At 53.8% G+C, this 25,634-nt stretch overlaps 7 protein-coding genes and 1 non-coding gene across 8 annotated transcripts; 3 read left to right on the forward strand and 5 right to left on the reverse strand.

The window, feature by feature from the left end:
• Positions 1–1,022: 1,022 nt before the first annotated feature.
• On the forward strand, positions 1,023–1,690 carry UMAG_05654 (putative ras-related GTP-binding protein; the record flags this gene model as incomplete). The annotated part of the gene is made up of 2 exons (XM_011393123.1): positions 1,023–1,095; positions 1,182–1,690. The coding sequence occupies 2 exons, from the start codon at positions 1,023–1,025 to the stop codon at positions 1,688–1,690; spliced, it is 582 nt and encodes a 193-aa protein (XP_011391425.1).
• Positions 1,691–2,000: 310 nt separating this feature from the next.
• Positions 2,001–2,732, reverse strand: UMAG_10725 (uncharacterized protein; the record flags this gene model as incomplete). The annotated part of the gene is made up of 1 exon (XM_011393229.1): positions 2,001–2,732. One exon carries the CDS (start codon positions 2,730–2,732, stop codon positions 2,001–2,003), a length of 732 nt encoding a protein of 243 aa, XP_011391531.1.
• Positions 2,733–3,402: 670 nt separating this feature from the next.
• Positions 3,403–3,504, reverse strand: UMAG_16086. The gene is made up of 2 exons: positions 3,469–3,504; positions 3,403–3,437 (listed from the first exon to the last, which is right to left on the reverse strand). It is a non-coding gene; the product is annotated as a tRNA-Gly (tRNA).
• Positions 3,505–3,825: 321 nt separating this feature from the next.
• UMAG_05656 (uncharacterized protein) lies at positions 3,826–7,731 on the reverse strand (the record flags this gene model as incomplete). Its single annotated transcript, XM_011393124.1, has 1 exon — positions 3,826–7,731. The coding sequence occupies one exon, from the start codon at positions 7,729–7,731 to the stop codon at positions 3,826–3,828; it is 3,906 nt and encodes a 1,301-aa protein (XP_011391426.1).
• A 6,276-nt stretch (positions 7,732–14,007) lies between these two features.
• UMAG_05658 (uncharacterized protein) lies at positions 14,008–15,576 on the reverse strand (the record flags this gene model as incomplete). The annotated part of the gene is made up of 1 exon (XM_011393125.1): positions 14,008–15,576. One exon carries the CDS (start codon positions 15,574–15,576, stop codon positions 14,008–14,010), a length of 1,569 nt encoding a protein of 522 aa, XP_011391427.1.
• A 525-nt stretch (positions 15,577–16,101) lies between these two features.
• On the forward strand, positions 16,102–19,377 carry UMAG_05659 (uncharacterized protein; the record flags this gene model as incomplete). Its single annotated transcript, XM_011393126.1, has 1 exon — positions 16,102–19,377. One exon carries the CDS (start codon positions 16,102–16,104, stop codon positions 19,375–19,377), a length of 3,276 nt encoding a protein of 1,091 aa, XP_011391428.1.
• Positions 19,378–20,290: 913 nt separating this feature from the next.
• On the forward strand, positions 20,291–23,809 carry UMAG_05660 (uncharacterized protein; the record flags this gene model as incomplete). Its single annotated transcript, XM_011393127.1, has 1 exon — positions 20,291–23,809. One exon carries the CDS (start codon positions 20,291–20,293, stop codon positions 23,807–23,809), a length of 3,519 nt encoding a protein of 1,172 aa, XP_011391429.1.
• A 319-nt stretch (positions 23,810–24,128) lies between these two features.
• UMAG_10726 (uncharacterized protein) lies at positions 24,129–25,401 on the reverse strand (the record flags this gene model as incomplete). Its single annotated transcript, XM_011393230.1, has 2 exons — positions 24,129–24,671; positions 25,387–25,401. 2 exons carry the CDS (start codon positions 25,399–25,401, stop codon positions 24,129–24,131), a joined length of 558 nt encoding a protein of 185 aa, XP_011391532.1.
• Positions 25,402–25,634: the final 233 nt, after the last annotated feature.

The following is a 25,634-nucleotide window of genomic DNA, read 5'->3' on the forward strand; positions in this document are numbered from 1 at the left end:
CGACTTGAACCTATACGACATGGCATGCGCGTAAACAAGACTCATGACTGTGAGAGACGGACTGTCTTGCTGAGAGGCAAGGAGGTGACCCGTCTCCGAGAAGCGGTCCAATTGCAGCTGCAGCGGGCCATGGACCGCTCAATTGGGCCGTGACATGCGACAATCACTTACGCATGCACCCATCCGCTCTTGCTAAGGTATGAGCATGATCGAAAACGTCCATCAAGACTGCTTTCAGCCATTCACGATCCCTTTCGTTTTTGATATACTGTAACTAAACGAATCGGACTCGGTCCGGCGTGCAATTGTGAAATGCAAAGTTGATCCATGGCATCCAAGTTTTGCAACCAATCACGCTTTAATCGCGCTCTGGAGCTCTTGGAACAAGCTGGCCAAATGAACTCCTCCTACACGACGAATTTCAGCCGGTTTTTGGCCGCGTTCTGATTCTCGATTCTGCGGGATCAAACTCTAGTGGAAGAGCAGCTAACTTAAGTTAGCTCTCCACCCATGGGGACAAATATTTATCAAACGAGAATTTATGCAAATTTACCAATTACCAATTTTTCCACGGGCATTGGCCAAGTTTATAATACCAAGTCCGAACGGCGCAGGCGAGGCGTAGGCCAAGCCGAAGCGAGAGTCACAGAGTAGCCTTGACGCACACAATCCGCTCGGCTCTGTCAATCTCTCGCTCTGTGCCTCTCATCGCGCGTCTCTGCTTACGGCTCGATCTCCGCCTCGCTCTCGCTGCTACCAACAACTCCCATCCCTTGTGTCAGCCGCGGTCTATTCACCATTGGTCACCTCTGACCTCGACATCCTTATAAACGCTTCCAGTACCATTTCGATACCCTCGCTTTGTCCTCCTCGTTATCGCCGCATTCTCTCGTTTTTGCCAACATCCAAAACCATCCACCGGCTCATCCGATTTGCATCACATAGCCAACTGGTATCGAACGGAGGCTTACTCGTCGATTGACGCTCGCACCTCGATTCGATAACGCTTCTTACCGCGCACCATGTCTGCTGCTCCGGGAAGCTCGACCCTTCGCAAGAAGAGAAAGATTGCCGTTCTCGGCTCTCGTTCCGTCGGTGAGTGACCTCTCGATTAGCCATCCGTCGTCGGCTTTGCTGTTCTCTTGCTTATCGCTCTTTGCCTTCCGCTGCGTCACCAACAGGCAAATCGTCACTGATCGTGCGATATGTAGAGGATGCCTTTGTCGACTCCTACTATCCTACGATCGAAAATATTTTCCAGAAAACCATCACCCACAAGGGCCAAGAATACGACTGCGACATTATCGATACGGCAGGCCAGGATGAATACTCGATCCTCAATTCCAAACACGCCATTGGTATTCACGGCTACATGCTCGTCTACAGCATCGCCTCGCGCAATAGCTTCGACATGGTCCAGACCGTATACGACAAGATCTTGAACTACACGGGTACCGAATCGGTGCCCTGCGTGATCGTTGGGCAGAAGAGCGATTTACATGTGCAGAGACAGGTCAGCGAAGCCGAAGGTAAACAGTTAGCAACACAGCTCAAGGCGGCTTGGATCGAGGTCAGCGCAAGACACAATGCCAACGTTGCCAAAGCCTTCGAGGCAATGTTGGGCGAAACGGACAAGGGCACCATTGAGGGCGGTCCTGAACCACAACCTAGCAAGTGCATCGTCATGTAGAAATGTCGACGCTTTCTGCTGCTCACGGCCGTTTCACTCACGACTTGGTCGCTACCTTCTGCCTCTTCTATGTCGATATTTTCACTTCGTTTCTTGCTCTACCTTTTTGGGCCGACCTCAGGATCCCTTTTCGGCGTGTTATCTTTTCATCTAATCTCTAACTCTCTCTATCTCTCTCACTGCAAGCCCAAGCACCACACCATATACTCTCGATGGTAATACAATCTTCGCAGCGTGCGCACAACATCATAGTTGATTCGAGCAGATGAACGTCGACGGGGTATACTACAGAGCTTGCGGAGGCGATCATTCAGGGAATAGTGGAACCAAGCGCGCCATTTTTGCCGACGCCGGTGATCAGCAGATGATCGCCTCTGGATCGTGCGGCTGTTTGCCAGAAGTGGAACGCGTGAGATGCGTATGATGCATGGACTGTGTTGTTGGATGAGTTTGGCCGAGGTGGCTGGGACGCAGGGTTGTGGATGAGGTCGGAGAGACGTGTGATGGGGTTGTCCCAGGGTGAGCCTTGGAGGCGGTCGTTGAAGTGGGGGAGGAGCGGACGTGGTGGTTTGGGGTACTTGGTTTGGCGTCGAGTGTCGAGCTCGGGTTGAGGTGGTGGTTTGATGGACGGATCGGAGAGGCTAATTAAGCTGTTGGTGGAGCGAGGTTCGGGCAGGCGTGCTTGGCTGGCATGGCGAACGCCAGTCGTGGATGGGGTAGGGCGAGATGGGGCTGGATTGGCGATACGGGCCTTGCGCTGTTTGGCTTTTTGGCTTCTGGACGGTTTTGCAGGGAGAGCCACCTGAGGTTTCGTGCAGGAAGAAGCGAGTAGGTTCGTATCTGCGGATGCGTCGTTGCAAGGAGGTGTGGTAACTGACGCAGTTTGGCGGAGCACATGTCGTTTGATCGAGGCGATCCTTCTTCTGTGTCTCTGCGAGACGTTGTTGCTCGCGACCACCATGTCTACCTGTACTTGCTCACCCTTTGCCTTACTTGGATCGACGTGGCCCCGCTGTTCTCTGTCGTTTGCCTGCTCGTCCATTTCGTTGATTGCTCCTCGCTCGAACCTCGGCAGCAAATCTGGCGCCGCTCGCCTGATCACCGTTCCACACACTCCACACCTCGTCTTCACCACATGACCATGCGGACCACTTGCTTGACTCCTCACACTTGCCGTCAGTCCCTCTACCAAGACCGTATCACACCTCGCGCACGATCCCCTCTTACACCCCGTATCCAGTCGTATCACCGCTTTCCTCGATAACGTCTTGACCCACCTCACATCTCTCCCTGCAATCGTGTCGCCATATCCCCCCGCACTTCCCTCCGTAGCGACGCTGACAGAACCGCATAGTACGATGCCACCTGTTGCAAGTGATTCAGCGTATGGTGGTGCTCAGGATGCGTAATCGTTTTTGGTGCAATCCATGTCGCACTTGTTTTGCTGGCAGTTCGTCCGTTCGCGTTGCATGTCCCGACCGGAGTGCTTTTCTTGGCCCTCTCCTTCCGTGGCGTGCTTGGAGCCATTGCGATCAATTAAACCGGAGGCCCAAGTTGCTGTTCCAGCTCAAGACAAGGTTCGTGGTGGTAGCAACACCAACCCCGGATGGTGGTGAACCAAAAACCAGCGAACTTAAATTTGCCGGGCAGTTACAGAAAAAGAGTAAGAAAAAGAAGGCTACAAGGCCACATTTTTTTATTTGAAAAAGAATTGCATTGACGGGGAATCGAACCCCGGTCGGGACGAATTCGTGGTTGGACCTTCTAAGAAGGCGGGCTGGCAACGTCCCGTGATACCACTACACTACCAATGCTGTGATGTCCCAACTAAAAGGGGAAGCTTATATGTATTATGTTAAATGATGGGGTTGGAATGACTTAACACATTTGCCGTGCGTCGTGTCTCTGTTCGCACATGAATTCAATCGTGAATTGTGCACATGAAACCAGAAGGCTTTTCGCAACTGGCCTGCGCAGCATCCAAACTTCCATATTCGTGATTCTTCGAGAAGAGAGGCTCGATTGATGCATGTCAATGACAGAAGAAGATGCAATTGCAAGTGCAGAAAGGCCTTTCGAAACAGTTAAGTGTGCGAGTGCTCTCAAAGGATCTACAGATGGAGAAAGTATGCTGTTCAGGATCGTTGAATACCGCCTCCAGACTTGTGGCGGCCCGACTCGATTCCCTCATACAGATTGCGGAAGACACGTAAATGAAAGGTGGCCACTTTAGCAATGCGTTCCGAGAGCAGACGGATTTCGGCGGCGAACGGATCAAGGCCGGCCCGAGACATGGATGCGTCCCATGGCGAGGCTGCTGTGGCAGCGGAAGCAACGTCAGATGACGGCGAGGCTGTGAAGGAGACGTCGCTTCTAAGCCTCTTAGCCGAGGCAACATCTTTGTCCTCTCGGATTTCCGAAGGGACCGCTCGCTTCTGATTGGGTCGATCAGCTTCAAGACTCGCTACGCTCGACGGGGGCGCAGAGGCGCAGACCACAGCCGATGGCGAGGGTTGCAGTCCGTTGCGCACCTTATCGCCGAGCATGCCCTGCACAACGTCGCGCAAACGACTCTGGCAAATCTTATGGAGCGCCGATCCGCTGCGCAGGTTGGTGTCCATCCACGAGTTGAGAAGCTTCTGCGTAGCGGTCGATGGTGCCGCTGCCTTGACCGTGCTCGGGTCTGATGAGCCAGCGCGAGCAGCCATTTGAACAGCCGCAGCACGTGCAGCCACCTGCAGAAGCACATTCTGCATCGCGCGACGCCAACGCGGGTGGTCCAACTTGGCGAATCCGCCAGCACTGCCGAGGAAGAGCTTGCCATCGACGCCAGCATTACGGCGCGTCGGGCTGCCCGCACCGGTCGCCGCCGTCGGTGTCGGCGGAAGAGCGCTAGAGCTGGAAAGGCACAGGTTGGCATCATTGACGAGGCACCAGATTTCACCCTTGATTCCCTTGAGCTGGTTGTGCACAATGCTGCCCACAGAGGCAGGCAATGCCTTGCCGTCATCCAGAGGTGTGCTGCAAAGCTGTCGGAAGAGCAGCACCAGCATGTAGACAATCGTGAGGTCCGAGACATCGTTGTGGAATGTCATCATGCGGTACGCGTCAAACTGAAACGTCTCGGGATAAAGAGAAGCAAACGTGTTGTTCAACGACGATGAAGATGGAGAGCCCAGTGGCGTGGCTACGGGCGAAAGCAATGGAAGAGATCCCGGCACGTCAAAGATAAGTTGAAGCATGCCTTGGTTGAATGCCTTGATCATGGCTTCGTTGCGAGGTGTATCGGCGCCGACGTTCGAAGAGCTCAACACCTGCTGAATCCAGGCGGTGGTCTTTTCGAGCGACATTTTGCCTTGCTCGATTTGCTCCTTAAACCATCGAATCTCAAAGTCGACTGCCGTCTCGACCAGGAAAGGACGTGCCGACCGTAGCTGATGGTTGGCAATGTCGAGCTTCATGAGCTCGAGAATCTCGAAGCAGAGTCGAAGACCCTTGCCAATGTTGCGGCCTACGCAGACCACCTCGACCATCTTATCGATCGCCTCATCACGCATCGGTGCGCAGTGGAGTTTGAGTATGGATCCCATAAAGGTGATCAGGGAAGGGACGTCGAGTACACCGTGCTGCAGCTCTTGGGAGATGAGGTGCGGGTCTAGGGTCTGCGCAATGAGCTGGTGATGCGTGGTCGTCCAGGAAGTCGCAGAGGGGGACAACGTGACTGTCTTCTGAGACACAGACGAGGTGACTGCTTCTGTGACGTTGGCCTCGTCGGCCTTGTGTCCGTCTGTCGCCGAAGCTACCGTGGCCACGTCGGTGTCAGCTGCCAGTGCGTCGGCGGGGTAGTTGGAGGGCAGAATTGACAGACAGATGGTTCGCAGCTCCTGCACCAGGAGAGGGATGCGCGAAGGGATGCGTGACTGCTGCAAAGGCTTGGGAGCTTCTCGAGTGCCGGCAGCACCGATCTTGTGCAGGCTCCTCTTTGCCTTGCAAGTGCAGGGCAAGAGTTGGCCATTGGAGAAAGCAGTGCAAGTGCAACCGGTTTCAATCTCACGAACCACGGCAGTCCAGTACCTTTCTCCAGCCTCGCGCTTGCGGCGGCCACGCTCTCCGTCAAAGTTAGGGCGGAACTGAACGTTGGGGTCAAAGACAACGTCGTGACGAAGCTGGGGATTCTTGAGAATCTCAAACAAGTCAAGTTCACGTAGGGTGTGGCGCGTGATGGGAGGATGCAAGGTGGGCGTAAAGATGGAGCGCGAGCGAGAGCTGTTGGCTCCGGATGGATGATGAGCGACATTGAAAGGGTATCCTTTCGAGGAGCGTGTGTTGGCGCATTTTGCAGAGGTGCTGGCTCCTTCGCGACCTTGTCGTGCATGCGACGAGACGTAGCTAGCCCAGTGGCTTGGCAGGACGAGGCGATGATGCGACGGTGCGGTGATGTCCAAGGTCGCCTTGGCGCGAAGGTTGGGCACACTTTGGGCACGAACAAGGCGGGGCATCTTGCGCGAGATGATTGTATGCTGCGGGCGAGGCGGGGCCACCGATGGGTAAGCGGGCACGTCCTCAAAGTGTTTGCTGCCGTGACGGCTGGTGATGCCGTGTCCAACGATCGGGATCTCCTTGGAGCTTGCACCGGACCCAACTTGGGTGCGATGGATGGATGCCGAAGCATCATTAGCAGTGAAAGAGGTAGATGGGGCTGCCTGAGGATGCAAGGAATTGTACTTGTGCGCTATATTTGATGATGAGTCTGGAAGCGCGTCGTCGGTAGGAACGACACCTTTCGGCACTTCGGCGACGTTCCTAGAAGAGTGAACCTGCGAAAGGTGGAAAGGAAGGCCGGCGTCGCTGCAACGTCGAGCGTCGTCAACAGTTTGCAGGTTATGGAACTTGGAAACTCCGTCGGAGATCGAAGCGTCTTCGATCCTTCTGCGCTTGGCTGCTGGCACAGGCTGAAGCTGGAAGGCTGATCGCGAGGCATTTGCACCTGGGGGCAGGATACCCGGGACGCATACAGGGAGTGCCGATCGCTCTAGTTGCTTGGGCTCGCTGAGCTGCAGAGAAGATGTTCTCAACCAAGGACGCGCAGATTCCGCCGCTGAACTCGGTTTATGACCGACAAGTGTTTGAGCCTGGTCACGATGTACAACTTGCTGTTGTTTCGAGATACCACATCGTTCACTTGCCACTGTCTCCGAGATGCGGCCTGCTGGTGACTGCCCAAGGTGACTTGTCTGCGGATGAAGCGCAGCAGAGGATGGACGGCGTTGGGGAATAGGAGTGGATTGCGCTCCATACCCGAAAGCAGAAAAGGACGGTGAAGGAGAAATGCCTAGATCTGGACTTGGCGGCACAGAAAGGCTTGTTTGCGAAAGGGAACTCTGAAGCTGTGCAGCCCGGGGTGCCGATGTTTGTTCGTTCTGCTGTTCCCTTGATGACGAGCCGGAGGCGAGAGGGGATGGCTGCGCATCGAGTTGTGCTGATTCACCGCCGCAGGAGGTCAGTGGTGGTGGTTGTAAAGAAGCACGCTGTGAGACTGGGTCGCTTTGATGCAAGTCATGAGCTGCGCTAGCAGACATGACTTGTGATTGACTTGAGGAGACGGGCATGACGATGCAGGCGTTGGAGCTGCGTGGATCGCGACGATCTTCTGCTGTTGGGGGAGAGTAATCAAAATCGGCAAGGAGGGAGTTGCAGCGGCGCTGGTCCTGCCAGTCTGAAAACTGAGCGGAAGGATTCTGGTGGATGATGTTGGACGCCTTGTCTGAGCCAGCGGCCGGCCTGCCATTGTCGGCGTTGTCGATGGTAGAGCGCGAAGTGCTGGCGACCTGCGAAACACCGTGTATACTATCGGTGGGATGTTCCGAAGTGATCGGCGAGGAAGGAGGATGTGCGCCCATGCTGGGAGAAGAGCTGAATGCGGCGGTGGAGAGCTTGCGCTTTCCTACCCGTGCTGCTGTAGTCACAGTTGAGGCAGAAGTGCTGATGGAAGGCGAACGGCGAATACGGAACCGCTGTGGGTCGTCTGCTGAAGCGTCCATGTTGATGAGCAGATCGAGTATCAGAGACTTGTCAAGATGCGAAACGGCGCGGAGCTAGGATACAGCCAATGCTGATCGCCTCTGAAAGGTCACGCTCTGTCGCTCGGGATCATCAACAAAGTTGATCAGCAGACAGAGGTGTGTATCGAGAGGATGTATCGAGAGGAGACGAAGGACAGACGGACGGCAATGCTTCAAGACTGAGAGGTTGATGGAGCAAGGCCAGGGGAAGAGTAGAGTTGATTTCCTGCTTCTAGTCAAGACTTTGACGATCCAAAGTAGAGTCAAGCGCAGTTTGCATACCCTTGTTGTGAGACTGGCGATGCTCGGTAAGCCTCAGAGCTAGGTGAACCGACCAGAGGCTGAAGCGCTACGACGAGATTCGATTCGATGCTGTGGTTCAAGGTGATTGATCTCGACGAGAAAGTCCAAGGAAAGCAGTGTGTAAGCGTGAGGCGGAATGGTAGCGGAGAAAAAAGATGATGACGAAGAGACAGCGAAGGCGAGAGGATGGTTGTGAGGGTGATGAGGGTGATGAGAGTGATGAGAGTGATGAGAGGGATGAGAGGGATGAGAGGGATGAGCGTTGAGGAGAGAAGAGGCGAGGGCAGGGTCGAGTGTAAGCGACTAAGTGCGATTGCCACCGGGTCGGGGACGTTGGCAAGCTGTCAGAGAGGTGAGAGAAACGAGGCGGTAGGAGTCAGCATTGAGAAAGGGATAGGCAAGTTAGTGGTGGGTCTGGGCTTCGGGTTTGGAACCGAGGAGACAGCAAGACACGAGCGAATTGCGTCGGCGGCCAGTCGAGGGAGGATATGCGGAGCGGGGCGCCAGATGCACAAGGCTACATTCGTGATTCACGATTTGAAAGCCGGTGTGCCGCGAGAGAGGACACGGTTGGTCAGTACCTTTGGATCACACACTCCGAGACGAGGCAATACAAGACAGGCACCAGCTTCTGTTTAGCGTTTCGAGTGAGACCTGAGCGTGATGAGACGGAGAAAAGCATTTAGAGTCATCATACGACTTGAATTTCTTTCACTTTGTCTTGGCCAAGATTGGGGGCGAGTTAGCGTCGCAAAACTAGAGCAGTGTGTATCATCAGGATGATCGCCGCCGCGATGATTATGAGGTTGCAAACACTCAAGACTTAGTTAGCTAAATCCTGAATCACGAATGCAATCAATCTTGACGAAAGTATTGGCGAAGAGGTTTCATCAAAGCTAGTGGCGCCATGGCTGCTGAGTTACGTAGTCGACCGCTGAGAAACGCCCAGCGCGGTTGAAATGGAATGGGGCGTCAAAAGTAGCGAGTTGTATAAGTGAATAGCACACACTATCCATGATGCTTGGTGTGGTCAGGGCCAAATGAAGTCTAAGACATGGCCAACAGGCGAGAAAAAAAGGCAAGATCAAGAAGCGAGCTAGCGAGCGAATGAGCGAGCCAAACCCGACATGAGTCGTGAGTCTGCCAGCCAGATTGCGAAACGATTATTGATTCACTTGAATCAAATCTGGCAAGTGAAGCCACCGAAACCGAAATTTAGAGTCGCAAGCAAGGGTTTTCCTGCGTTGCTTTTCATCAGAGAAGCCAATTAAAGCAGGGCGACGCTTCGCAACTGCAACAATCAAATGTGAATGTGAATTCAGGGGTTCGTGGAGTAAAGACTGGCCCAAATGACACGCCGGGCGCGTCGTTGGCGCAACTTGCGTGTTGCCGCTCAGCGAGCGCCTCGGCTGGACTTGAATTTAGGTGCGTATTGGTCGGTTGACTGTGTGCTCTGTGTGAATTGTCGGTGCATCTCCGTGCCATTTGGCTTGGTTCTATGTTTTGCGATTTATTTATTGATTGATTGCCCATTCCTTTTTTATCCCGACCAAGTTTGTGTCTTGAATTCATGATTCATGAGATTGATTTTTTTTTTTTTTGGTTGGCCAAATCTGGTCGTGCTGAATGATGAGAGGGAATAGTTCTCTCAGTTTCGTGTGTGTCTCGGCGGCGGCCCGACGGGGAGGGTGAAGATTTTGACCGTGTCTGAGATGATGCGTATTTTCCCGCTAACAAGCAGCACATGGAGGTTTTCTTGTTCTGACATTCGTGACGGTGTGCGACATAATTTGAGAGGGGCCAACAAAGTCTCAGCTGCTGCATGATTCAAAAGAAACCTCGACGAGACAAGACAACCCGTAAGTCATCATCATCGATCATGGAAGCTTTTGTCTCACCCTGCAGCTTCAAACTGTACGGTAACCGTGCCGCACCGCACCGCACTGCACAGCCCTGCACCGACTTGCACCGCCTGCATTGTAATGCAAGATCTCTCGCGAGCGGCTGGCGTGCTAAATGCACTGTATGCAGGCGGGTTGATTCCTTCCATCGGAATTTGCGATCAACATAATCCTTTCTCCGACCTGGAATGCTCAGCGATTCACGATTCTTTCAAGCACGTTCATCGCCGTCGGTCTCAAGCGACCGCACACTTCGATTCGGATTGCTGCGTGCGGCTGCGTGCGGTGCGCTTGCGATGAGCCAGTTTAAATTTGCCAAGTCGATTTGACTCTCGCTTTACCATTCACGAGCGTCGACCAGAAACACTCGCGGATGTTCATCACATTCACGATTGGCTAGCAGGCTGCTTCTCGATGTCGATCGGCAGTGAGCCGTTTGCTGGAACTGAACTGCTGTATACATGGGCAAGGCTGCAGACGAAGTTTTACCAAGAAACTCGTGATCCCTCCGACAAAGTGGTAAAACGAGGTATGGTCATAAATAACGTAGCCACTGAGTATGCGGAGCCGGCAATCGTGAATAAGCAGCGGTAAGCATGGAGTGCGGATTAGAAAGACAACGCGACAGCCCGCCACGCAACGCCAACGCCCTGAGTGAGGAGTTTTTCAAGCGAGGCCGAAGCGAAGCGGAATCTCAAGTTTTAGCAGACGCCTCCTGCAAGTCGGCACTGCAACGATTCAACAGGTAAGTGCATTCATGATTCACGATTAACTTAGAAGCACGAAGCAATTCACGTTTCACGATTCACGATTGTTACTTTAATGATACTTTTCTTTGTGGTAATTTGTACTTTTTCTTGTTCGGCATGGGAACGTGGAAATAGGAGACTCGCTTGTTAACCTAGCAATCACAGAATTGTTCTGAATCAAAGGCATTATTGCGCTTGTCGATCTGATCATATTCACGATTCACGATTCACGACTCTGTTCGTGCGCGAGACGCTGCTCTACTTGCTTCGCCTCTGTCGACCCGATGACTTTGTGACGGACGACGCCGGATGTAACTTGTCTCTGTCGATAGGCTTATGTTCCCGAACCCGCTCAAGTCGAAAGTCAGACAGGACGCGGCACCTCATTGAACATAATTAGCAAGAGGCAGAACGACTACCGATGATCGATCTTCAGGGAGGAGCTTTTACCTACACATATGCAAGAAGCAAGCGAGACAAGTTGACTTCGTTTAACTTGGTTGTAACGCTGCATCATACGCTCGGCTATCGAGGCCAAGTGCTCTGATCAGCTTTGTTTCTCTCTGATGCGATGCGCTTTTTGCGTCCAACTCATTCTGCCATGGTCCACCTAGTGTCAACGGACCAATAGTGTTTGATGGGGGGAAGCAAACAGCATAAGAGGAGATTACCCGAACTGACCCGGAGCACGGCGTCTTCTTCTATTCTCGAGCTCGCGCAGCATAGGTGCCACACGATGTACTCCAATCTAGTTTACACGTGGCTTTGCTTGGCTGTAGGCTGCAGATCCCGTCCGCTTCTTCCTTGTCGTCTCCAATCAAGCACAAATGTACTGTACATCTTAGGTGCCACAATAAGTCGGAAAGCTAGTTCTAAGCTGCAGTTCAATGCTGCAAGGAAAGCTTGCCCTCTCCCAGCTCCAGCCCACCCTCACTGATGTGCCAACCCGCGCTGATAGTCATCTGGATCAAGTTCAGAGATGGAACCATGCGGCAATTGGAATTTCGTAGTACTTTAAGGGTCCCTTGGTTGTTCAGACTCCGCCCAATATTGACCAGATTGCTACAACGCTCCCTAAACCATTCCTATGTAGCCAACGTTCGTCGGATCTTGAACCAATCGACTTGTCTTGCAGATGCTCCAGATAACGCTTCGCCTGCTATCAGGAAGCGATCAGAATCCGAGTCACACGTACCGTCGTCGCTCTTGAGCTCTAAGGGTGGTTTGGGAATCAGCTCCAATCCACTCGGCGATTCGCAATGCAAGAGGGTTATTGTGCCTTGGCAGAGTCGCTAAATGGAGACATCGCTTCTGCAAGAAGCGAGGCAGTGGCGTCAACGGGCCCGTGACAATGCGCCCAATTGTTTGATGTTACCACCATCCATGGTTTTCGAGCAATCAGTGACGTCGATTGAGCTGATCATTTGTTGCCTCGCAGAAAGACGGCGTCAAGATACAATTCAGCTGAGCAGACCCCTTAGGCATAGTGTGGCTGGACGCAACAGCAGACATGGGATGATGCTCCAGGTCCTATCCGCATGAAGACTTGGCCCGTACGCTGGCACAATGTTTGCGGAGAAAATACAGCCAATCGTGGTGCAATTATACAGTAGCAGCGTTGGCGAGTCGCAAGTCAGAGTGTTTGCTCATCGCTGCTCAAAGAGGTTCAGTTTCAAATATGCCATGACTAGAGGCGTCAGAAGGAGAATGATCGGAGTTGCAATTTTGCGCGTCATCCATCCGTCACCGTCACATTCAAATCGAGTAGATTCTTTTTATGATTTTCGGAATTGATTGATGGTGTCTCACTTGGTTTGTGAGTGGCGTTGCCTATTTTATATTGACAATCGTGAATCTATTCAAGGCCCTCGCTCTGCATCGAAGCTGGCTGACATCGCATCTCGAACGAATTTCGCCGTCCCGATACACTGTACGGTACAGCAATTTTCGCTGTCCGACGGCAAGACACGGGAAGGCGTTGGTCGGGTCGTCCCGATTGTAGCCCAGTCCCGATGGACTCACAACGAGAACCACCGCAAATCAAGAATCGTGAAGGCACAGAACTGTACAATCGTGTGGACGAGATATGTTAATTCAGCCGAAGCTACTTTAGTTCTTTCCCACCGTCTCTTTTTGTTTCGCTTGACGAATGAATCTGGTCTCGCTTCCCCACGTCGTAACACCGCGCGCATCTAGTTATCACATTTCACATTCACGATTCAATGTGAATGATACGTGATTAGCGCCTTGGCGCCTTCACTTTTTCCGTTGAACCGTCGAAATCGCCGCAGCCACTTCCGACGGTGGGGGGAAGGCCTCATAGCTCATTCGTTATACTAGCCAAAAACCCGTCTGTTCGACACTTCCGGGTGAGGGAGGAAACAATGCGCTCTATCCTGCTGATGTCGGGGCTCAATTCCCCCTACCGAGCTAGTCATTGAGGTTTTGCAGGTTCCTCATAGGACCCGGTCCCGGCAACCGAAGCCCAGGCCTAGCCCAGAAGGACTTTTCGCTTTGGCATGCGGACTAAAAGTTCTTGCGTTAGTTTCACGCATCATACCTGAGTCCTTTACCTAGTCTTCTGAGCTACTATTTGACGGGAGTCTGCATAGGCCGCTATTCAAGGCTTCGGACGGCCCCTAGACAAAAAAACCCAAAATACACAACAACTACTACTTACTACTACTACTTCCGACGGTGATTCACGATTATCTCGCCCCTTGTGGCCCTTGAAAACCTTGATCCGTTTCGGATCCGACGCTCGCCAATTTTGCCACATGTTTTGGAAGCGCCGGACAAGTGCGCCTCGCACATCTCTAGCGAGACACACAAAGTCACACACAAGCCCACGGTTCCCTCCCCTTTCAATTTGACGCCGGATTTCCGTACGCTGCCTGGCGGCATGGCCGTCCGGCGTGTTTTATTGCGACGCCCCTTCATCCTCGATGTGGCGCTCGCACTGCCGGTCTCGTCGATCGCGATTCAGATCCATGTTCGGTGGCCACCACAGTCTGATTCGGTACATGTCGCGAGACAAAGCTGCGCAAGCCAAATCATCCCTCGCTAGCGCCTTGTTGGCGTTGGTGTGATTATAATAACACATGCGTCGAAAGATAGATGCCGAATCCGGACGTTTGCTCGCGACCACTTGCACAATCAACGCTTTCGTTCACCCCGGCGTAAGCACAAAGAGGGATCTGTTTCATGCCTGGTCCATTGAGCAATCACGCTGTTTGTTGGCGAAGCTGCGACAGGCAAGGACTTGGGTGCGTCGCGCGACAAGATGCAAGGTCAGGATTACGTCAGAACCAAGTCGATACTGAAAAGCTTCGTGTCATACTACGCAGAGAGTGCCACCAGCCTGGAGGCATGTAGAGAAGGTCACCAGGACCGAGGATTGCTTTCGACGCTGCAGCTCTCACAAAAGGTGGCACCGCTTCGAGCGTTTCAAATACGTCAATGTCGGCGGTGTTTTGCATCAGAGCTTCGGTGATGCAAGTTGTTGTATCTGTGCCTGAAGATGCTTCTGGTTCTATCGTGGTGGAATCGCCGTACCGTCTTGAATGCGAGCCAGTCATCTCGTTGCTTGGTCTGCAATGCGGAGGAGCCACCCAAACTTCCTTGAACCCAACCGCCTGTACAAAGCAGTTGTAGAAAGGATCGTAGTGCGGAGGGGATACAGTGCCAGCGGGGCCAATCCAGAGGTTGGTGATCACGCCATTAGATGTAGCGGGAGGCGCGTATATTGGGCATTCCTTGCAAGGCGATGGCGACGTGTAGACATAGTCCGGAAGCATGTAGTCGCGCTCCAGGGCTGGAAACTGGGAAGTGAGATCATGCTGGGCCATGTAAATGAGTGGCTGGCGTGGCGAGAGGGCGTTGCTGATCTGGTCACCTCGTGCGCCGCTGACTTGTTCGGTCTCATCCCAACGACAGTGTCGGAGGAAATCGCTCCAGAGCATCACATCCTGGCCCCAGTCCTTGCGAATGTAATTGGCGCCAACCTCGACGGGCACCACTCGGCCCGGGCCCGCCATTTGCAGAAGATGCTCCATCGAAGACCAGGAGCCAGGCGCTGACTTGTTCATGCTTGACTGTACAGCGGACCAGCCTGCTTCTTGTGCATAGGCCCTGACAATGAAAGGTGTGAGCCGCACAGATGTATCTGGTGCAGCCAAGTCCATGAAGGAGGGTGCTTCTCCAAAGGCAAACTCTCGAATCAAAGAATCAGCTTGAATGGTTTCAGAGAGGCCAGGGCTCCAGCATTCGACCTTTGCTGTCCTGAACCGCTTGCGAGGAGGACTGCAATCGTTGTCATAGCTCTCTGGCTTATGTGAATTATATTGTTCGAGCTCTGAAAGCATTGATTGGAGTCGAATGATGAGGTCATGGCAAAGTTGACCTTTGGAGGTGGATGCAGCGCCTGCAACGATGAGTGCCAAGTCCAGATTGCGGATACAGCGCTCGAGATGAGCAACTTTTAGGTGTATTCCAAGAGCCTTGAGGACATGAAGTGCCCTGATGAGCTGTGCATCAATGTAGATGGCCCTCCATATGGATGGGATGTTGTCGTAGTTATAAGTGACAAACTTTTGATCGCAGAGTTGGGTCACAGCCGAAAGGTCCAAGAAGATCGAGTCGGAAGAACGTTGAGTCGTATAGCATCCTGAATGCACGACAAGCTCTGCTATTCTTTGCATTTGTCGGTACACAGCTCGAGCCGCAGCAGTATCGTTTCCAACGGCAGACCCATCATATGGAACACGTCGACACCCGCGCTGCGTTTGCGATAGTTGCGCTACAATGGCTTCCTGTAGTTTGTCGATGTCTTTGTGGCTCCGGTCCCTTGACGTCATCAGTCGTCGTCCCATTCGGAAGGAAAAATATTAGAAGCCATCCTATGCCTTTGTGGTACTTCGCATCTTGAAGATTGGGATGAGGATGAGTGAAGAAGGAGTCGCTTGGCAGTTCGCAATGGTTGCAAACATAATCATGAGTCACGTCACAATTGTAATCACGAATTAGGGTCCAAGCACACCGCCAAACGTGAAGCCAAGGCGAACCCTGAAAGCGTTACGAGTCGTGAGTTGCTCCGCTTTTTCAGCCAAGGTGGAGGGAGGCAGCTGCAGATGCTTGTCAGACGAGATTCAAGATTTACATTCATGATGCACGATTATTATTCGTGGTTTATTTTTCATCAGCAATGCATGACGAGCCGCGCTACTCAGCGTCAGCGACTCACGACTTGTGTAGTGGCAGGCAGAAGTGCTCCTTCCCTTCCCTCAGCCAGCCTTTCAATCTTGTATCACGGCACTGATCTGCTACTCGCCAGCATAGAAGCGCACTGTGGCCGGTAGTTCTATATCGCGTTAGAAGCCAAGCTGCTGTGATCAAGAATGGGTAACAGGCACGAGGACCTCGTCGACAGCATACGCGACGACCAACAGCCAAACAACTCGGGAGGCTCCGAGCAAACTTCGAAACAACGAAGGGCAGAATTCATTCGTCAGGCTTCGCTGCCATTTGTTAAGCGCAATCGATCAAGCTATCGCAGCAAATCTTCGTCTGATAACCAGACCTCGACGCTGGACGATCAAGCTGGCAAAACTATCCACAACATTGACGAAGCCGAGGCGGACGATGCTATCGACGTTGACCAAGCCGATGGTGACGAGGGCCCTGTACTTCATACACGGTGGCTGCGCACCCTTGACTCTGGCAAAGGGTGGGAGTCTTTCTCTGTCAAGGATAGCCGCAATCTCGAGTCTGCGTGGAAAACGTGGACACAACAGAGTGGCGGTAACGTTGAACTCCCGAGTCTGCCCGAGACAGATGGCAAGGTTCAAGCTGGCGAAGTCAAAGGCTCCATAGACGAATGGCAGGCTCCAGATCCCGATGCAGACGACGTCTCACACAAGGTTGCCGTGACCTCTGATCGACTCTATGATGCCGATCTTACCACATTCTCCATCACTCCCGTCTTCTGGAAAGGGCCTGCGCTCCGTATTACACGTGCAAGCTGGTTCTTTGAGTCCACTAAGCTATCGCCCTGCTCTACAGCGCTTGCCGCCGAGCTCGAGTCTCACTTTCAGACGCTTCGTCCCTGGCTTCCCTCTTACACTGATGAGCTCAAGTCTTCCGTCTCCCTAGGTGCCGAGGCCGAGGCCAAGCTCAAGTGTAATCTTAAGACGCTCAAAAACAGTTACGTCATCTTCCAGGGTCCTAGACTTGCTCGTCTCTATCAGGAAGGCTTTTCCAATCGCTTATCCAAGCAATTCTTCACTGCCTGGAGCGGTGAGCACAGCGGAGGACAGCTTCTGATTCGCGGGTATCAGACACAAGCTCAACTCACGGACATCAGGTCAGGCTCTAGCGCCTCCAAATCGTCAATGCGTCGTGTCAGGTCAAAGAGAGGGTCCTTCGCGTCCGAGAAGCAGGCGCCTGTACCCAGGGTGGCCGGCGAAGGCACCTCGGAACTTAAGAGCCGCTTGGCTGAAGCGCTGCAAGATGATGACGACCATATCGATCCGATCGTCGTCGACGATGCAGAAACCACCGACGTCAAGATTTCCGCCGAGCGAGCTGGTACACAGAATTCCGATCACGTGCCTGGCGGCCTCGCTACAAGAGCTTCACAAGCCTCGTTGAACATCGACAAAACCCACATTGAAGCCTCGCCGTCCAAGTTCGGTGCAAAGGCCACCCTGCGCACCTTGTCTGTAATGGCAGCTGGAGGCATGACGTCTACATCGGCACCGGCCAATGAGCTGCTGCGATCGGTTGCTTCGCGACTCGGTGTTTGGAGTGGCGATGACGCCTCTGCTTCTTCAACCCACGAGTCTCTAGACTCGGATTCGCAGAGAGAAGCAGGAATCTTGACCCCATCGCAACAGGATGATATCAGCGAGTCGTTCAAGGAAGCACAGCGCAGGGTACAAGACGACCTTCCAGCGCAGCCTCCGAGCGCTGCAGAAAAGCAGCGAGACAAGCAGACAGATGAGGCCGACGACCAGGACGCTGACGTGGATTGGGATGATCCGGATGCATTCGACGATGAGCAAGAGCGAAGCGAGGCGCAAGCTGAAAGTGAGAGGCCTCCCGAACTTCTGCTTGCCATTCACGGTATCGGTCAGAGGCTTGCTGGAGAGTGGAAGAGTTTCGACTTCACCCTGGCTATCAACACATTCCGCGCTCTGCTGCAGACTCGCATCGACACATCCAGGACGCCGAGCGAGATTGGCGGACGTGGATTGAGCGGTCTGGCTGCTAAGCGCCGCGTTCAGATTCTACCAGTCCTTTGGCAGACTGGCTTCCATCAGATGGAAGACGACGAGCGGTGGGCGGACCAAGACTCTGATGCTGAAGATCCAGACTCAATCATGTACGACAACGGTCTCGAGCTCGAGATGGATCACATCTTTGGCGACGACGGCATCCCCATTGTGCGGACGCTGGTCAAGGATGTACTGATGGATATTCCCATGTACCTCTCCCAACACAAGGCTCACGTTATCCGGTCAGCAATGCTGCAAGCAAATCGACAGTATCGTCTCTTTGTCAAGCGCAACCCCGAATTCGAAATCAAGAAAGGGCGAGTTCACATCGTAGCTCATAGTCTTGGTACAGTGATTACGTCAGATTTGCTCTCGCAGCAACCGGATCGGGTGCCTCCTGTCAAGGATTTGAGCCCCGAAGAGGTGCAAGAAGCAGTTGGCAAACGCCTCTTGTTCAACACGCACAGCTTTTTCGCCGTCGGAGCACCCGTGGCTCTTTTCTTTGTGCTGCACCGCGCACAATTAATCGCCCGCAGTGGAGTAGTGCGCTCCAGTCGCTTTGTACGGGACGAGCCGGGCATCACACTGAACGGCGAAGGCAGGTTCGGTTGCCTTGCCGTGACCAGCTTTTACAACATTTGGAACCAGTACGATCCTGTGGCTACGCGGGCAAGTCCGTGTGTCGATGTGCAGTACGCAAAGCAGCTCAAGCCGGTGCCTCTCAATAAGGCGATTCGCAGCATTCTGCGAGCCGACCCCGAGGCCGAAAACCACGACATCGCCGAGGATGGCGGCACGTGGTCGTTCGGCTCTGGCAACGCTGCTGACCCGGATGCAAGAGTAGCCAAGCGCAAGGCAGCGGCCGTCAAACGCACCAAAGGCTTCTTTGGAACGTGGAGTCGCAGGACGGAGGCAGCAACCGCTCCACGTAAGACGCAAGCAGTGGAGGAAGACGATGGCGAGAAGATAGGCGACGACGACAGCGCCTTGCGCTCCAGCATGGACGTGTCAGAGACCGAAGAGGCCAGAGAAGCGCGTACAGAGGCCGAGAGTCTGCGATCCAAGTTTGCAGCCAAAGCACGCGAGGAGGAAGATCGCAAGGAGGAGCGGAAGCGTATCGCCGATGAAGAGAGGAAGAAAGGAATCAGCGCCAAACGTCAGGCGCGGGCCGAAGCTCGACTGCGTGCGCTCAACCCTCTTCATCGAATCGATTTCTACATGCCTGTGGAAGGGTACAGCTTGCTCAGCTCGATCAATCAGTACGCTGAACTGATGACCGCTCATATGAGCTACTGGACCAAGGTTGACTTTGCCGACTTTCTCATCACTCAGCTCATGGCGGACAGCGATCGACTGGAGAGGAGCTTGGAGTATCGTGACGTCGAGGGCTGGGAGTAAGAGCCGTGCTCTGTCGACGATCCCTGCTGGATCTGTTCATCATTCACGTCCACCAAGATTCGTGATTGCTTCGTTGAGCACCGTCCAATGATACCCGCCCTTTGGCTAATTTTCATCGTACCAAAGGAAGCGCAGATTGTGAATCATGTACTCGTAACGCGTGACTGTGTCTGGCGCTGGACTCGAGCCGTAAAGCTGGTAGGTTGATCTGTAGCTAGACACACGTGATTTGAACGCTCGTCTTTCCGAATCGTGAATCACATAAATCACGAATGAGGCTGTGTGGAAACACAAACTGGCCTGTACGAGTGCTGGTCACGAAAAACGCGACTCGTGAGCTAACTTGTCACGGTTGTGTCCTTTGGTTTTTCTAAAATCACCAGATCACGAATCACGAATAGCGGATCACGAATCGTGAACAGGAAAAGGAAGAGAAGCTGATGACCCTGTGGCGCATGTGCATCCACAACCTGCTCTCGTGCGCTACCTCGCTTAACGAAGTGCAGGCAAGATAGAAGCAACATTCATGATTCGTGATTCAGGGTCTCTTAGTCGCAGAGTCTGCTCAAGCAGCAGCTGCACCGCCCAAAAGATCAAACAAACAGACCAGCATCAGCATCAGCATCAGCCACCGGATGTGCTTGGCTATCCTCTCCACATAATCTGAGCGCATGTAGCCAACAGACATTCAACACACCCGTGTCCATTGTTCGACAAGTTTTCTGCTTCTTGCTTCCTCCATCATCCCTCGTCACCCGTCTCGTCATCGCGTGGCTTGCATCTTAAGAGGTGTGCCGCTCATTTTGGGTGCAGACGTGGCTCATCTCGTTCGGCCAATCCAGGCACCATCAAATTTGACTACCGCAGTTGACGTAAGGTCACTCGAGGCTGCCGCAATCAGACAAGGCCGACCATGTCGCAGCCAAAGCTCAACCTTCGTCCGCCGCCGCATCGCGACTTTATACAGGGGTTTCCCGGCATCGTTGGTTCCAACGTTCGTCCTCCCGCTCACGTTGCCGGTACCGTCGAAGTTCGTCTTGGCACCAAGGGTCTCAAAGCAGCATGGCTACGCATCGAACTGCGCAAACTCGAAACCCTGCCCGGAGGTGAAAGCTGGGGAGAGCTGATTGGTAGAGGTCCCATAGACGTGTGGTCCGCCGGCAAGGATGACTCGTACAAGTCTGACTCGGAAAAAGGCTGGGAGCTGCTCCAGACTGCAGACTTCCCCTTCCAGGTCACCATCCCAGAGGGACTTCCTCCGAGCGCCAAACTCGAGAAGAATGCCGGCATCGCATACGAGCTCGTCACCTCACTCTGCGTTCGCAGCAAGAAGGGTTTACTCAAAAAGGAAACCACGAGCTCCATCATCCAGAACACCCATCCACTTTGGCTCGACAAGCACGAGCTGCATTCCACCTGGCCTGTCTACGCGACGCCAGACGACCACGAGGTTCTCCAAGACGACATGCGAGTCAAAGTGTTGCGCGACCGTAGCTGTTTCGGTCCTGGCGACAACATCACCCTCCGCATCATCTTGAGCTCGGACCGCATCTCGCCTATCAAGGTCAAGAGCATCTCCTTTTCCATCCGCGAGACCATCACTTTTAAAGGCAGCGCCAAGAAGACATTCGGTTCCAATAAGGCGGCCTCTCAGAAAACCGAGACACTCTCGTCGAAAAGCAAGAGCTTCGGCAAAAAAGTCTATAAAGGCGACGTTCACACCTTTGACCTCGTCTGCCAGATCCCACGCACACACACCCTTATGACCATTCAGACTGCAAAACACATCGAAGTCTCGTATTCCTTGCGTGTGCAAGTTGAGACCGCCAAGAAGCCCATCATCATCGATCATCTGCCGCTCACAGTCTCCAACTTCACAAAAAGCGCCTCGGAAGGTCTCATGAACCGCATCGGCTGGGTACCTGGTCTGTCTGCACCTGCTCACGGAGAATATGCAAACGACGCCTCTGCAATGCTTCCTTCTGGCCCGACTGTACAGCAACCAGGCATAGTGCGGTCCAATTCGTTCGGCGGCTCCACCTATTCCGGCAGCCGAAGCAGCTACCCTGGCTATGCTGGCGGCGACCTGCGCCGGCGTGATACCGTCATGACCCAAGGCACTGCTATCAGTGGACCCGGAATAGCAGGCCGCGGTGTTCCCGGTCAAGTCTTCTCTTGGGGTCAGTATGGGTCGGCGCAACCTTTTGGAGCGAGCGATGCGCCTCGTCCAGCTTTTGCTGGTCCGCCCAGCATCTACGAAGGTCGAGAACTGGCGCCAGAGGAAACGCGGGCCCTGTTCCATTCGACGAACCGTCCGCAAAGCGCCATGGTTCTGGGCACTGCCATCGATCCCGTGCTCATGCCCCCGTCCTCTTATCAAGGCCACAGCGGCACAGTGACACCGATCGCTGAAGGCAGTGAAGACGGCCATGCATATCCCAATTTCTCACACCGCTCGCCATACCAACAACAAAAGCAGTTCTCATCTCAACCCGACGTCAGAAGGTATTCGCACCTGGATGGAGCTGCTTCTGCTGGAAGCCCGATTCAACCGCACGGATTACGCTATGCATCGGGTACCGCCAGCCCTGCTGATCCTCGTTCTACCGCTTCTCCAGTTGATGGCAGAAGTCCATACAGCGAGCAGGTACCCTATCGTGCATCCGGCACCCCAGATCTAGGCACGACGAGATATGTTCGACCTGAACCTGTCCATCAAGCCATTCCTTCGCAGCCGCACACAGGAGTTGACGCCAACAGTGCTATGACTTCAGCGGAGGCGGAAAAGCAACGACTTTACGAACGTGCACGTCAACAGGCAGAACGCAATCAACGGCGTGCTGATGAGCGACGCGCGCTTCATCACGGAACGGCAAGTCCAAGTGCCACCTCTGAGATGAACGGAGGTCGTCCCTACAGCATGTTTAATTTGGCGTCCTCCAGTGGTGCTGCATCGGCTTCACCTGCACCACTAGCAGCTGTTTCAGGGCTCTCGGCCGAAGCGGAAAAGATGAGGCTTTTTGAACGAGCCCGAGCAGAAGCGGAGAGGTACCAGGGATCGTATCAAGAGGGTGCCGCCTTTCCTGCCATGGGTTCGACAACCAACGGTGTGGGAGGCTCCAGCATGCCCGGTCCAAGCAGCTCTCAGCCTAGCCAGACGAGTGTCAACAGTGCAGTGGTTTCGGGACGTACCGCACCGTATCCATCGTATATGACGGCAGAGGAGGAGAAGCGTCAGCTGTACGAACGCGCTAAGGCCGAGGCGGATGCGTATCAGCGTGGCGAAGGATCGAGTGCCACAGTTACTGGACCCAGCAGCTCTTCACAGCCTCTATCTGGTCATCAACAGACGGCTTCTGTCAGCAGTGAGCCAGTGGCGGATGTTCCCGGCGCGTGGCCCCAGAACCCGCAGAGAGACTCATTTGCGAACAACGCCTCGTCGACGTCTACCCCTGTTGCAGCAATGGCGGGCTCTTCATCTGGTAGAATTCCCAGCGGGGCCATACAAGCCATCAGCGAAAAGGAACAACTTCGTCGCTACTATGAAGCTCGAGACGCTGTCAGTCAGCATCTGCAACAATCCTCCTCGTCCGGCTCTATTGATCCGACTCAGAAAAACAACTTCAACCAAGCACAATCGGAACGTATGTATGCACCAGAAGTAGCTTCTGCCGTACACCACGCAACCCCGCACCAACCGGCGGATACGGTTGCCACACCGACCAAGACCACGCCGTCGCAACTTGCACGACCCGTGGTCAACACGGGTGTACAGTCGTACTTGACCGAAGCAGAACAGCAGTCGGCAGAGGAAAAAGAAAGGTTGGCTTCGCACTACGCACGGAAGCAGGCGAAAGCTGAGGCTAAGGCGAATGCGAAAGCGACTAATGGTGGATCAGTTGCGGGTGGCATGGATATGGGACCACGTGTGCAGAGCAGTACGGCTGCAGGAGGTGCGAGTGAAAAAGCGCAGTTGGCGGCGTACTACGCAGCACGTGATGCTATGGAGCAGAATCTGCGAGAGCAGTCACAATCACCGCAGCAGATGAGAGAAGTAGCAGCAGTAGCAGCAGTAACGGCAGCAGATTCGTCGCAGCCATCGAAACCCAGTGCGAGATTATCCTACCAACATCACATTCCCGAGTTGCGCGCAGCCTCCCCGAATGTTTTCGCACCCACCACCTCGACCATTCCCGGTGTCGCGCGTGCGGGCATGCCAAGCAATGGCAGTGCTGCAGCCGGCCCAATGCGATCAAGCGCAGACCAATGGCAACCCAAGTATAGTTCGCTCGATGATGAATCAGATCTGGACCTCCTGGAACCTCATTCTCGAGCAGCAAACACGTCCATCTCTGCACCACCACCACTGCCACCCAAGATTCCTCTCGGGACGAGTCGCTTGGCTGTTCAGAATCCGAATGCTTGGCCTTAGCGTTGCACCGTGACATGCTCGATATGAACATCTGAACTCCATCTCTCTGGCAAATCGTCGCTGCTGATCAAGTGTGGTGCGATGGTACATGAGTCGTCCAAAACGGCGAGGCACAACTGAGTGAAGTTAATCTTTCTTTTTTTTTTCTTCATCACGACGCTCTTCTCGAGCGAGACAGGGACTAGTGAGGTCAAGAGGGAGATGGTAGGGAGATGACGGAGAGTGGAGCTGTCGATGACGGGTGGATGATGGGATTGCAGTGCGAGGCTGAGAAAATGGGATGCGATGATTAGGTGGCGGATGGAAATATAGAGGAGGATTAAGCGGGCGGTGCGACGTCAGGATCATTTGACTCTGCGTCATGTTTTGGTACGTCTTGCTGCTGTTCCTCGTCGTCGTCGTCGTCGTCGTTGGCTTCGTTAGCCTCCTCCGCATCCTGCTCGTCGTAAAACGCCTTCAACGCCTTAGCCGCCTCCCTGTACTGTACCTTAACATCCCTAAGCGTTGCAGTGAGCTTCTTGAGCGCCTCATCTTCAGTCAAATCGCTGATACCATCCTCGCCATGGCACTTGCCATAGTGCTGCATGTGCTCGCAGCTATCGCGCACCTTGATTACGCCCACGGCTGCGGAGGAGCCTTTGAGAAAGTGACCGAGCGTCGACAGCTCCGTAAGATTTTTTGTGTCTAGCGCCACGTCCATCTCTTTGAAAGTGGTGATGGCTTGGTCAAAGTAGTTCCACACGATGCTCTTGGAGAATTCGCGGTCGTCCTCGTCGTCCATCTCGAGCAATTGCGAGAAGATGTCCATGTCGATGATCAATGGCGAAAGGTCGCCTGCTGAGCCGCTGGCTGCGTCGACGCCCTGTTTGAGCATCAATCGCATGTCGCAACGGAACGCAGCGGGAAGAGTCGCCAAAGTGACGATCGGGGACGACATGATCGTAAAGCGTTGCACACGAGGTGAGCGGCGGTTTATAGGTCAATCGACGTGGAGTGTTGAGATACGCAAATGAAGAAGCGGTGGCAGGTTACGTCGCAGGTCAATGGAAGGACCAGATCGGCCAAAGTAGAGCACGAGATGGTGGCAACGAAAGAGGCAAGGGGAAAAATTTGTCTAGTCAGTGACCCAGAATTAAATAAGCGCAGACGAGGATGAGCTGTCGAGCGGTCCAAACTCCAAACTTCAGGCTCCAGGCTAAAGGCTAAAGGCAATGACGAGAGAGGAGCAGTATGAAAGCCTGATCGCTGCTGCGAGTCATCAAAACAAAGCAGCGGAGAAGCTATGTCCTTTGTGCCGCTGCTTGACCGAAACAGGTGTCTCCGATTGAGCGCGCGGCCCGCAATTCGCATTTTTCACATCGGAACTGGCCCGACCAGCCCTAGTTTGGCTGCAAATGTGGCGGAAGCTCATCTGGTCCTTTATTAGGCGTTGCAGCGAGAGTCGGCATAAGCCGAGCATCCAGCCGTTTTTGGAACTTGTTCGGGTCAACCGATCCTCCTTGTTCGCAATCAGAGGGAGCTATCGGAGACCGCATGGGTTTGCAGCTGAAAAGCGTTTGAAAAAGTACTGTACTCACAGCTTCACTCGACATGACGGGTTTCTATGTCAAAGGTCGATTCTGTTGGGAGCTAAGGTGCGCGGGTGTGAGATGTCGGTGGGTGAATCCGCTGTGAGTGCGATCTTGCGGATGATAGGCGATACTTTCGCGCTATGTTCGTGTAACAAGTCGCAGGCACGAGGGAGAAGGCAGCGACTTGATGTCTACGGTATGGTCCGAATCGTGTCGAGCAGTGATGTTGGACGTATCGCTTCGGGTTGATTAGG

Source organism: Mycosarcoma maydis, chromosome 16 (assembly GCF_000328475.2).
Source record: "Mycosarcoma maydis chromosome 16, whole genome shotgun sequence".
Taxonomy (NCBI): Eukaryota; Fungi; Basidiomycota; class Ustilaginomycetes; order Ustilaginales; genus Mycosarcoma; species Mycosarcoma maydis.